This window comes from Pogona vitticeps, chromosome 3 (genome assembly GCF_051106095.1).
Source record: "Pogona vitticeps strain Pit_001003342236 chromosome 3, PviZW2.1, whole genome shotgun sequence".
Classification (NCBI taxonomy): domain Eukaryota; kingdom Metazoa; phylum Chordata; class Lepidosauria; order Squamata; family Agamidae; genus Pogona; species Pogona vitticeps.
In genome coordinates this window covers 175985253-175998895 of record NC_135785.1, presented here as the reverse complement: position 1 = coordinate 175998895, position 13643 = coordinate 175985253, and the positions used below count along the sequence as shown (strand labels likewise).

Below are 13643 nucleotides of genomic sequence, written 5' to 3'. Positions count from 1 at the left end.
AGAAGTCCCGGAGAGAGAGAGAGAGAGAGAGAGAGAGAAAAGGCCGAGCCACCTCTGTTGTACACATTGCCCCCCCTTTTTTTCATTCTGTCTCAAGCTCCGCCCTCTTTGTTCTGGTTTCCACCCCAGGGGGCGGGAGGGGAGGCGGAGCTCCCCAGGCATGCCCTTCTACCCCAGGCGGCCGGAGAAAAGAAGCGGGGTTTGTTCCACGTCGGACTTGTTTAGGCGAAGGACCGCTGGGAGGGGGTGGTTTGAAAAAACAAAAAAAGGGGGGGGGAACTAAGGAAGGAGCCTCACATTCGCCCTCATGGGGTCCCGGTGGAGGCAGGCGCTCCACCTGGGGCGGAAGGCGCGCTCCGTATTCGTTGGGTCCCCGGTTGGCTCCTTGGCGCCCCGACCGGCCAGGTTTCTTCAGGCCACGGCCGTGCCCTGCTCCTCGCTCCGAGGGGGGCCTGGCAGTGGCTCGAGTCAGGGAAGGAGAGGTGGGGGCAGCCGCGGTCGTAACTGGGGGGCTGGAGACGGGGGCGATGATGATGATGATGATGAAGAAGAAGACGACCTAGACGAGGAAGAACTGGAGCTGGACCCAGAGGATGAGGAGCTGCTGAAGTCGGAGTTGCCCCCTCTGCCGTCGGGCCACCAGAAGGTGTTTGTGGTGCATCCCGCGGTGAAATGGGGGCCCGGCCGGCCGAGGCTCACCACAGGTGTGTGATTCTACGGAGGCGCCAGGCACGGCTTTGCCGAGAGGGCCAGTCGGTCCAAATGCATGCCAGCGGTTCCCCAACGTGAGGCTTCCTCGGCACTCTTCCTTGCTCCGAGGTTCGCCCGCGTGTCGTGTGAAGGATGCTGTCAGTTCCCGCAGGAAATTCGCCCCCGGAAGAAGCGGCTGCGTGCAATAATAGGGGCGGCTTCGTGGTGACTTCTGCGTCGTGTTTGGCATCCATAGGACGTGCTAAATAAAAGGCGGCAAAATGACAGTGTCAGTAGGGAAACCTTTTAATAGGTCCTGATGAGAGACCTGGGCAATTCTAGGTGACAAGACAATCATGCACTCTACATCCTAGATATTGGGAATTCTGGGGCTCCCAGTAAGCAGGGATCAATATTCAGGGGCATAAGGAGAACACAGAATCACTGGTTCTCATTCACAGGTATAAGTTAACCAAAATCCTAATGGACTTGTCCACCAAAGCTAACATTAAAGAATTAGTCTTTAAAGTGCCAACACGTTTTTGTCTTTTTAAACTCTTTTTGTTATCCTTTTCACCTACAAAAATCCTAATGTACAGTATTAGTCATTATGATCCCCTCTTAGACACTCTCAACTGTGGGGAACAAGCCTTGTACAGTATACGTATTAATATTAAAGTTTAAAATACAGTCATGTTGTTAATGTTAAATTGCCACTTGATGGAAAAGAAAAGCCTAACTATTTTATGAAATGGCAGGCATCCAATGTTAAAGAAGACAACACAGATCTCATTATATATTGAGTTTTTATATTTAACATACCTGAGGTTGATTTCTTTCATATAAAACATGGCAGAGGGATAGCTTCAACAGAGCCCCAAAGTTGTGATAGGGAATAAGAAGGCTGGGGGGGGGGGGAAGAGCTGTCTTTGTGCATCTCTTCCCTTGGCTCTATTTTTAAAAATATCAGGAAAGCACTTAAAAGACTATTTGATCTATCTGCCTTTTCTAGGAATTTTATATGGACCTTTACTTTCAGTTTAAATGCTCAAGTATGATGAGCATTTCACTTTCAACTGTTCATATAGTTAAATGGAGGATCTGTTGATGAAATAATTTTGCCGAAGTGAATATGCCTGTGCTTTACCTCTGACTTACAAATGCTATTCCTCATTATAATGATAATTATGTATAGTATAAGATAATGCTGGAAATGTGTATGTGATTATGACTGTTTTCCCCCCACTATAACAGCTGAATTGCAACTAGATGAAGCTGTTGCTCTCATAAACACCATTCAAGATTGGACTGTGGTGGATAAAATAATTCTTCCCACAAAAACTCCTGAGAAAAAAACTATCTTTAGTGACCAGAATTTTCAACTTCTTACTGGTAAGAAGAACATCCAATATTTGATTCAGTACAATGGAATAAATCTGATTTTTAATCTCAGCTAGAGTAGAGCTACTGAATGCATGGGACTTTTAAAGGTAATATTTCTATAAGTCGCATACTACTAAGCTTATTTTTGTTTGTTTTATTGTTATTTTGTTCACTTTGTGCTAAATATTGTTATATCTGAAAGTGAAATGTATATTTAATCCATGCAATGTATATATTATAAATGCTTTTAAATGTATGTATGCAATTCTGCAAATGTGAATGCAGCTGACGTTGTTGTTTATAGCTCACTTATTAGATGGCTATCTTGGCATTGCACATGATGGACATCTTTAGATGTAATTATCTTGGTTTGATAACCATAATTCTTAAAACCTAGCATGAGCATCATACCTCTGAACTTCCCTGTGTGCTGGCTTTGGTGCACCTATTATGACTTGATTAAACTGCATTTTTTTTCTTACATCCATACTGAAATACTAGGGCAGGCATACTTACCAGGATATAAGATTGGAGTTAGGTTCTGTGTGGTCATTTTTGTAAATTTTGGCCTATAATTCTTTTACCAATCAGACTTAGTCTTCCAGCAATCTTTTAGCCAAATTTTTCAGATAAAACAGAAATATAATCCTATGGCCAAAACAAACAAGGTTTTTTTAGCCCATTAATGGTGCTAAAACTGCCTCAACTGAGGATGTGAACAAATTCAAAAAATGATTATGTGAGCCAATGAAAACAGAGCCCACTGTTAGGCAACATCTTTATTGGCTCACTAAAGTTACAAGTAAAAGAAGCTTTGTAGACCTGCAGGGCGGAGGCTGCAATTTGTTACCTTTGTTGCCTCTTCCTCACATAGAATCTAAACTTTATTTTGCTTTTTTTGGCAGTCTGGCTTCATGAATCAAGAGTTCAGTTTTTTAACTGTTTGCCTTAAACCATCTTTTATACCATTTTTGCCTCATGAAGAGTTCTGGAGAACTTGAAAGCTTAATTTGTGATTAGTAATTTTTTAATGATCCAATAAAGACATTGACCAACTCTGGACTTTCATTCATAGATGTTATTACTGGTCATTTGTAAGGTGCTGCAGAATGAATGATTGAATGCCATGTTGATCCCTGTACAGTAACCTTTCAGTGAGAGTGGAATAGTTTTCCGTTACATTATTTTGTAATGATATGGACTGATTTTTCCCCCAAACGTAAACTAATACTATTTTATTGCTTTTCTTTTAGAAAAGATTAAAGGAGTGGTAGATGCATCTTCCGTCTTCGTAAATGTAGAAAGGCTATCTCCTCTATCAAAAGTAAGGATTCCTTTAAGTCTCTTGTTGGAAGGTGTTCTTATATCAATGGTGAAACTGGGTCAAAAACTTTGCATAAATCAGTAAGACATTTGGAAGTCAGTGGACCTGATTTAACTCTGGATTTATTAACTTTCACCCAAGGGCCAAAATCCTCTGGCATAGCTATACAAATGGCATAACTTTTGGAGACGACAATTGTCTCAACTTAAGAACTCATGATAGACATTGTTTTACATGCTGCATCGTACAATTCAGTATGCAACAACAGCTGAAATCCTGTTGCACAGCTTTAAGTGCTCAACAGTGTAGATCTAAACAGTGGTGGCAAATTGCCACTGATTAAAGGCTTCCTTTGGCAATTTCAAACTGCATGTGACTTCTTCTCATTGTGTACAAGTTGCCTGCATCACCTTCAATCTGCAGCAATTGGCCTTTTAAGTAGTGGTGAATTGCTGCAGCTGATGATGTGCACCAGGATTTCAGCCAATGCTTATGTAGATTTCTTAAGATGAGGCAGTTTGTACTTTCAGTTCTGTTACACCGTTCTTACTAGGCAAGAGATTTTTGGCCAGTGTATTTAAGGATGCAGTCCTCTGTACACTTGCTTCAGAGTAAGCTCTGTTGAACTCAGTAGGTAAAGAATTGCAGGGTATAGTAGAATTGGGCTGTGAAAGTAGTATGTTTGATAACTTTAGATCCACAGTTCTTTTTGCTTTCCAGGATTCACATTTTAAATAAATCTTAGTCCCTTCCCTTATTATTCAACTAACACATTTCTTCTGAATCAGAACTGAACTTCCAGCCATTTTTGGTTTTGGGTTTCGGTGTTTGGTTTTTGTTTGTTTGCTTGCTTGCTTTGTTTTGTTTTCATCTTTTGGTTGGTTGTCGCTGCCCATGATGGATCCTGGTGCTGAGAAATTGGCCCCCAGGCCCCAAAGTTTGCCCACTGCCCTCGGAAGCAAGAATTCTATTAAATATCCTTCTATAGATGCAACCTTATAAATTGCATAATTGTATAATTCTGTTAAAATTCTGCGTGCTGACCGTAGTAGTACTGAAATCTTCACTTTATTCCATCTTTTAAAAGAAAGAACTTGAAGAAGCCTGGGGACTGGAGGTTTTTGACAGATACTCAGTTGTCCTTCATATTTTCCGACGCAACGCTCGAACTAAAGAGGCAAAGCTTCAGATAGCATTGGCTGAAATTCCACTTCTAAGGTACTTTAAATGGTGGCTAGATGCATGTTAACTTTTTAACAGCATAGCAAGGCTATTTTCAAGTAATAAGTGGAGTGATTTTGCCTTTGTCACTTATGTAGTATGTTAACATATATTTATACTGTAAAGAGTAGATTAAATTTGATTTTTAGAAATAGACGATACCACTGACAAGAATGTAATATAAACAAACCCTTTTGTTGGTATGGGAAACTGAAGATTCTAATATAGTTTCTTAGTTGACACTGAGAGATCATAATGGCCTTGTTTTACAGTTCTGTCTATAGATTTTATGATTCTGGAATAGTCCCAAGAGCTCTGTTTCAGAATAGGTCCCAGTATGGATATATTTGAAAGCATCTGATTACTTTAAAGTTCCACATAAATTCATTTAGTTGCCTATTACTGCATTAAATTTATGTTATCACACACAATTACATATGACTCTGTTCTAGATAACATTAGCAATTATGAAGGCTCTAATCCTTTACTCACTTTCCATTGACATTGGTGGGACTTACATCAGACAAAGACACATGTAGGCTTGTGCTTTTAAGTTCCACTAAAACCAGTGAGATTTATATTATCTATGACTCCATTGGTTTCAAAAGGGTGTGGGTGTTCAGTTTCATTTCTGTATTACATTTATATCATATTTTCCTGCCAAAAATACTGTCAAAGTTTACATTACCATTAAATGACATATACTGTATTTACCTTCTCTATCTCTCTTTTTCCAGGACGGGTTTGAGAAGCAAGGTTGATCAGTTGGATCAGCAAAGAGGTGGCTCAAGATACATTATGGGTTCAGGTAAAGTTGAAAATTATATTACAGTATTTTAAAGATTGGTGTTATTATGATCAACCAAGTTTATTTAGAAAAGATATCACAAAGTAAAGTTGATACTTAAGCATGTCTTCCTCCACCTAGAAAAGATAATCATAAACGTTCACATGGTACATGTTTTTCTGTTTCATGTATAGCTTAATATCTTAAAACAAATATTGTTTCAAATCACACATAGTTTGTGTAAGTATTTATGCTTATGTTCTCTTTTTCACAATGGAAGTTTTTTTTACTATGTCTAATTTTATAGATGAAGCAGGATCTTGCTGGCCAAAAGACACAGTAATACTCATATTTAATATGTGCTTAATTTTAACCTTAGTTTTAAATGCATTTTTTCAGAAATACAGTGAACCCTTGACTTACAGACGGCTTGACTTACAGACTTTTTGAGTTACAGACTTCTCTGGCCGCAAAATTTAGGTTTGACTTGCAGACTGAGATTTGACTTACAGACCAGAAAAAAACCAAAATGGAACAAAAACGGCCTGTTATGGGATTAATCGGTTTTCAATGCACTGTAGGTCAATGGGGACTTGACTTACAGACTTTTTGACTTGAGAACCGCCTTCCAATACGGATTAAGTTCTCAAGTCAAGACCCCACTGTAAGCAATTACCACGTATTGGATAAAATCCTGTTGCTGAGCTCTGCCTATACAGTGAGGATGATGTCAGCAGCAGATTGCTGCTGATTTAAAGACATCTTTTTTGGGATGCACATAGCATCTACAAAGTTGCATGCACGTCAGCATTTTAAGAGGAAGTGTTTAATTAGTGGCAATCCACTGATGACAATGATGTCATTTCCATTGCAGAGCCAGAACTGAAAGTAATTTGGCTAATATTTGCCTTGCAGCAATTACCGTAGAGCACACAAGTTGTTATTGTACTCCTTAACTCCCATCAGCAGTAGCCAGTATAATCCATGGTGAGAGATGCTGAGAATCCCAGACCAAAATCTAGAAGCAACATTGTCCAACCCTGATCTAGGGCAGCAGTAGATGACGTGTGTGAGAAAAGGTGCAGCCCATGGTTACAGGAGTCAAGAGTGAGCTGTCCCCTCCATGGAGGAGGGGTATGAGCCAGTATATACTCTCTTACCCACCCTATCTCAAATAAAAGTGCAGGAGAATAAGAACGGGAAAAAGAGAAATTCGGGGAACCAATGGTGGGAAAGAGATCTCTAATCATAGAGGGCTTGCTGATGACTGGCAGTGAAAAAGAAGTGGTATTAGATAAGGAGATAAAAAGAACTGGGTGAAGAATTGAATTGGGGGAAGGAGGTAGATCAGGAGACAGAGGAAAAGGTAGAGGATGAAAGGGAGGAAGATACATCCATGGGTTGGGAATTGATAGAACTGGAAGATCAATGGGGTCACAAAATGGATAAAATGAAATTACCCTTGACTGAGACAGAGAGACGTGAAGAGCAAGCAAGTTAGCAAGCCTTCCTATTGGAGAGAAAAAGAAAGGAAAAGAAAAGGTGAGAAAATCAGGTGGTAGCAGTGCATCTAGAGGAACCAGAACCGATAGAATAGACTGTCTGTGTGTACCCAAAGAAAGGAGGTCCCTGGAAGAGGGAGGTCACCCCAGAACCGCATCAATGAGCCAAGACTGGCTGAACCAAAACAGGCACGTCACCCGTGTTGCGAGACTCTTTGCCCTACCTGCAGCAAATCCCTTTAAAATCTCACCAACCAGGAGAGTTTTGGGGTGAACCCTCATTGATACATTCTTTTGTAAACCCTGAGTTAAAAGATAGCCAGTTGTGGCCCATATTGATGGTTATGTTGAGCCCACTTAAGTTATTGATGACACTCCTATGTTGTTGTCCAATAAAAAGTTATTGCAGCAAAATCCTGTCCTGGACTCTGTGGGGGCCTGCCCTAAGGAACCACATGCTGTCAAGGAAGAACCCAATTACACTGTGACCATTCATATGTTATTCAGTGCAACTCGGGAGTTGTAGTCCAAGAACATCTGGAAGGCCACAGATTCCACTACAGGTTGCACCACTGTAAAAGGTTGTTCTATCTACTATGGCCAGAATAGTCATATGCAGTGTCCTCATTAGTTTTATGTAACTTTTATTGTTCTATTTTTCATAAGCTTTCAAATTATTCATCTTCCAATGAATTTTTAAAAATTTTCTATGTAAAAATGAAAAAAAAATTAGTAACAAGATCTATCGCAATTGGTGGATCAAAATTGCTCAGAACACTTTGTATCTTGTATTTACCAAAAACACTAAATCGCCAGTGAAATTGTTTCTAATGCTTACTTTCACTGTCTTAATAATTTCTCTCCATCAACTTCATTTTTTGGTGGTACAAGTATTTTATTTTTTTATATGAGAATGTGTAAACACTTTCCTGGACCAAGTCCACTCAAGCAAAACACAAGTACAGAAGTACTTTACAGCATAAAAATACCAGTAGAACCATAATCATGCATGTACTGTTATTTCTAGGTGAAACTTTCATGGAGACACAGCTTCGACTCTTGAAAGAAAAGACCCATAAAATTCGAAAAGCTCTAGAGAAACTAAGGAAAAAAAGACAATTACTTAGGAATTGGCGGCAGAAACGTGAATTTCCTACTGTTTCAGTAATGGGCTACACTAATTGCGGTAAGAGGCAATACTGAAATACTTATTTCACTAGTGTTTAAGTACTTACTTTAATTTAATTTCAGCATGGAAAGGCCCTTGTGTTGCAGAATTTTAACATACAGGAGGCACTTTTTATCATCCTGCCCAGAGCCATTATATAAAATGCCACTTCCTAGCCAGGGAAGCACACAGTACCTCCTCCTTGCCATTTTCTCTTTCTTCTGCATGTAAAGATTTAAAGAGCAATGATAACAGCTGTCCTTATAATAGGTCTATATTTTTGACATTTTATTTCAACCCCATTTGAGTAATACTGGTGTAATTCATAAGACACAACTGCATAACCCCCATGCATCCAGGTACCTGCTGTAAACAGGATCCATCTGGATCATTGTGTTTTTAGTAATATATTGTTATGATTTTAAACTGTATTCACTTTATGATATGTTGTTACCCGCCCAGAGTAGTCAGTATGACTAGATGGACGGGCTATAAATGTAATAAAACAAAATAAAATAAACATAGAAACAGTGCTGCTAAAATAGCAACTATACCTACTTTGCAATAGACAAGAGTTGCTTTCACATGCAGATAAGACAAATGAATGTCATCATTACTGCTGCTTTGGCTTTCAATGCCAGCACACACTTGCCCCTTGGTGGACTGTGGCAGCTGCAGTGGCCCAGTGATTACACAGCAGGAGTTGCTGCTGCTTCTCTGGATAGTCTACGTAGGTGCTTAGTTTGGAAAGAGGTACTAAGAGCAAGGAAGATTGCATATGAAGAGAAGATGATTGTTCTGCATGTACCCCTACCATGTTCCCCTACCATGAATGGAAAGACACTCAAACTCACTTACCTCTGGTCGGATGGAACAGTAGAACTCCTGAGAAACAACCTGCAGCACTGAGGCAGTATGTGTACAAACATGTAGACTAGAAAGTTACAAGGAGATGGCTGTGGTTGTATTTGTGTATATTACTCCACTGATACATCCTCTTCTAACAGCTAGTTTTACATGATCCAAATCATTCATTTTGCATTATTCCTACCTTGATTTCTCATAGGGAAAACCACTCTAATCAAGGCCCTTACTGGGGATGCAGGATTACAGCCTGAAGATAAACTCTTTGCCACACTGGACATTACAGTCCATGCTGGCTATCTGCCGTCATCCTTGACTGTTCTGTACGTTGACACTATTGGATTTCTCTCTCAGTTGCCCCATGACCTTGTTGAATCATTTTCAGCTACCTTAGACGATGTCGCCTGTTCGGTAGGTGTCACCATCCCACAAAGGGGTTCTTTCCATCTTTGGGAGAAGCTTCCCTTCAGATTGATGCAGATCTAGTGCCCCCTCAGTGTAACTGAACATTTTCTTCTAGATAATTGATAGGATTCTGTTTACTTAAGCTATTCTAGCTGTTCTCAACATTAGGTCCTTGCACTCAAATATTTTTGACTACAAGGAGCCCCAGCCAGCAGGGCCAGTGGTTCACAGATTCTGGCAACTGAAATCCCAAACAGTTGGAAGATCAAAGGCTGAGAACCAATACCTTTGGGAAGATTAGTGGAGATTGCAATTTTGATTTTATTGTAATTTATAATTTCAAATACAGGGTTTTTACCTACTGTATAATATGTTAAACTAGCTTTGGGGCAGGGGGGGAATCCCACTAGTTACTTTATGAATTTATCAAAATATTATGAATAATTTTTACATTACTTCTATAAAAATATTGTTAGATACGTTGAGCTGTCTGCTCTTTTTGGACTCTTCTTAAAGACAAGCATATTTTTAAAAAACCTCTGTCATTACCTCGTTAAAAGTGGTTTTCTCCATTCAAAATTTCTCCTGTTGTTCAAGAATATCAGTCTGTAATCTTGGTTTGAGAAAGCCAAGTTCCCTAGAGTTTAGTTAGCATAAAAACACTACATATTTGACTGCACAAAAGCAAATTCTGTTTCTGGTACGGTGTGACAAGAGAAGTGAGCTATGTAGCAATTCATCTAGATTATGGGTTTATAGAAGGTAAATCTGGAACAACTGGTGGATTTCTGGGTGATTTCCAATAGATTGGCAAGGATTTCTGACTCCCAGTTATTTAATAATAGAAGCAACTAAATGAGTTTTTCCTTTAAATGATACTTCTGAAATAAAAGTCTGAGATAGCAAGTAGATTTTTGTGTGAACATCAAGTATGTTCAGTTTTGGAACTTGGCTCAAATCAAAGTCCTGAGTACAGAAGCCTTTAATTCTAACTGAATGTTTTGTGCACTAGTGGGTGACTTTCAGAGTCTTAGCCAAAAAAAAGTAGACCTCATAAGCTTAAAGTCTGACCTAAACCTCTGTTTAGGTCTGTCTCTCTCTCTCTCACACACACACACACACACACACAAGCACAGAACACTAATTGCTTTCTTATTGCTAGTTTTAAAAAGTCAAATAATTGAATACCTAATTGGGAATGTTATTTGCTTGTTCCAGGATTTAATTGTCCATGTCAGAGATATTAGCCATCCGGAAACTAACCTTCAGAAGGAGACTGTAGTATCAGTTCTCAGAAATCTGAATCTTCCCAGCCACCTACTGGAAACCATTATTGAAGTTCATAACAAAGTGGATTTAATAGATGGGTAAGAAAATATTCCAACTTTGAAACTGTGACTGCAGCTTTTCCTATCCCAGCCCATGAAAATTAAATTCAGGAACTGGAATGAAATCTGTGAGCACTGGATTTCAGTTATTTGGGCCAGAATCACTCTCCGCCTTGCCAGCACAATGTTTCCATTCTGTCAGGCTGAATTGGAACATAAAGCATTGACTAGTATTTTGTTCAGGATTTACATGTGCGTAGAGCTCCCGCTATAGAGGCTGATGGGGCAATCTGATGGCCATTCAAGCACAACCAAGCATTTTCTCATATCACCGCAGCAGCTTCTGCAGTTGGAGCTCTGCAGGTACAAATCAAGGAATTATTTTCACTTCATGTAGGAAGATTTAAATAAGTAAAAGGTGGAATCAAATACACTGTAGGCCACGTTGTGTACTCAGTGTATATATCTGTGGGCTACCCTGTGCCCTTCAACTGGTTTACAAAATAGCTTTCTGTTTGCATTCCTTGAAGAATGATTCACTTTTAAATGGGCTGAGACTTGTGCAGTGCCTTGAGAGTTGTACTATCAGAAGACAAATAAGACAATTGTGATGTAGTTGTTGAAAACTGTGTTGAGATAAAGCTGCCTACAACAATAGAAGGAGCTGGTAGAGGAAGGTAGGAGTTCTTCAGATTACTAGACTACTGTTGGATAACAGCATGAGCAAGAGATAATCAAATGATCATACAGCAGGTTTGATTTCATACATGAATTTTCCCAACCTTCTGACCCGTTCTGGTACTCATGAATTGCTTTGGTTTTTAGTACCAGAATGTTTTCCTAAAACAAAGCAGTAAAATGATACGATTGGCATTCATCAGAAAATTTTAAAATCTTTGTTTATACCGGTAGAAAAGCATAACGTAATTGTACTATCAGGCAACAGTCTGTTTGAAATGCACCTCAGTTTTATATGGTTATGAAAGGCAGCCTACTGCCATACTTCTGTTCCTCAGCTATATGATGATTTTTACACTAAGATCAGTCTTTCTGATCTCTTCTAGATACCGTCCCACTGAACCAAATGCTATAGTCATTTCAGCTCTCCTTGGACATGGATTAGAAGAGTTGAAAGAAAAAATTGATAGCAACATTTTGAAAATTACTGGGAAAAACCTTCTGAGAATTAAAATTAATTTATATGGACCTCAGCTCAAGTAAGTAACTTTGATGACTACATATAATGGTTGGGAGAGTAGCATTCAGACAAATTAGTATCAAAGATTCATTAAACAGAGATGTTAGGGCTTTATGCTTTATTAAAGCTTCAACAGAGTTCCAGGCATTTAAAAATAAATAAATTTCTGTTCCAGTAAAAAGTTCCTCTTGTAAAACTCACATGTATGTATAAAGTTGCACTTTGCCTCTGCTACTGCAGTTGCCCTGTAACTGCTAAATCTGACTGCATTTCTCTCTTTCCGTATAGCCAGTTTTATCAGTGTATTGTTTGGTAATTCTGATACTACTCTGAAAATAGCTCATACTCAAGCTACTGCAATGTGCAGGGCATGTCCCAAACTGGACTGCCTAGATTGCAGTTCTAGAATATGGCACCAAACTATTGTGAGGAGTCCATGATCATTATAATGGCAAAGACACAAAGCCTAGCTATGCCCGTCTCCTCCTCCTCCTGCACGTTCACACAGTGAAATTACAAAAATGCACATCTCAGGAAGCTCTAATTTTAGGAAGTCCTTCAAACCAGAATTGTAGAACAAAGATCTGACTTGCTGTCCTGTGATCAAACAAGGTGGTGGTTCTTTAATTTGAGCATGCCAGGGAGTTGGGGATGCAGGCAAAAGGCTCATTCCTAGTTTTCCAAACTATGGTTGGGAGGATCTGGAATGTTATCTTTGTGCAGCCAGTGGTCAGAAAACCTTTGAATGCTGCTCAGTTTCACAGCTCACCATTGCACAGAGAATGCCGGTTTGAATAAACAGGGACTTCTATGTGCATACAATATTTCCTTACATGAATGCTAAAAATGTCAAATTCTTTGCTTAATGGACCACTGCTTGAGTCATTTGCCTGGACAGTATCCTGGCTGTTGCACTGACTGTATTTTGCCATTTCAGTTGGCTCTACAAAGAAGCAACGGTACAAAATGTTGAGGTTGATCCCGAAGATGGTACAGCCAATGTAGAAGTGATCATAAGCAATGCTGCCTTGGGTAAATATAAAAAACTGTTTCCTCAATCAAAATATGTCTCGCAAAATTAACACAATGTAATTTCATCATGGGAACTAGCCCCAGCTGAAGGGGTACTGCACTATTTTTAATACAGGTGAAATAAAGTATAAGATCCACTAGGTTACAGAATTTCCTGTTTTGTTTAAATTGACCAGCCTCTACCACTTGCAATGAAATATTGACAATACCTGTAAAAGCTTCATTGTGGAATGTTACAATAAACTTTTGACACCTTTTGTGGGGAATCATATTCAGGAATACCCAGTACGGTGTAGTGAATAGAGTGGTAGACTAGGAATTAGGAGGCTTGGATTCAAATCCTCATTCAGCCATGGAAGTTCATGGAGGTGTAAAACTCGTAAAACCACTCCTTAGATATCTCACTCAACTTGAAAACCCTGTTAGTGTCAATATAAGTTGGCTTCAGCTTGATGGCACACAACAACACATACAAGAAATGATCAAAGATACTTATTCCATATCATCTAGCATCTTAGACTTTAGCTTTCTCTATAGCACTGATGCAGTCTTGGCAGATCTTAAGCAAGGCTAGTTTTTAATTTAATCAGTGCTCAGACATGTTTCTATTGAAGATAATCAAACACAATCTATGACTCAAATCCTCTTGCTTAGTGTAGTAAGAGGGTTTGTTTGCTTCCCCTCCCCTTCTAGTTTTTATATTGTTAGCAGTGTTAGGTCCTCTTGAGGAGAAAGGTCAGG

At 39.3% G+C, this 13643-nt stretch overlaps 1 protein-coding gene across 1 annotated transcript; it reads left to right on the top strand.

The window, feature by feature from the left end:
• Positions 1-169: 169 nt before the first annotated feature.
• Positions 170-13052, top strand: GTPBP6 (GTP binding protein 6). Its single transcript, XM_078390350.1, has 10 exons — positions 170-704; positions 1945-2082; positions 3327-3397; positions 4485-4615; positions 5356-5426; positions 7935-8093; positions 9142-9350; positions 10563-10711; positions 11737-11889; positions 12808-13052. Exons 1-10 carry the CDS (start codon positions 308-310, stop codon positions 12950-12952), a joined length of 1623 nt encoding a protein of 540 aa, XP_078246476.1. The 5' UTR covers positions 170-307; the 3' UTR covers positions 12953-13052.
• The last annotated feature ends 591 nt before the right edge of the window (positions 13053-13643 follow it).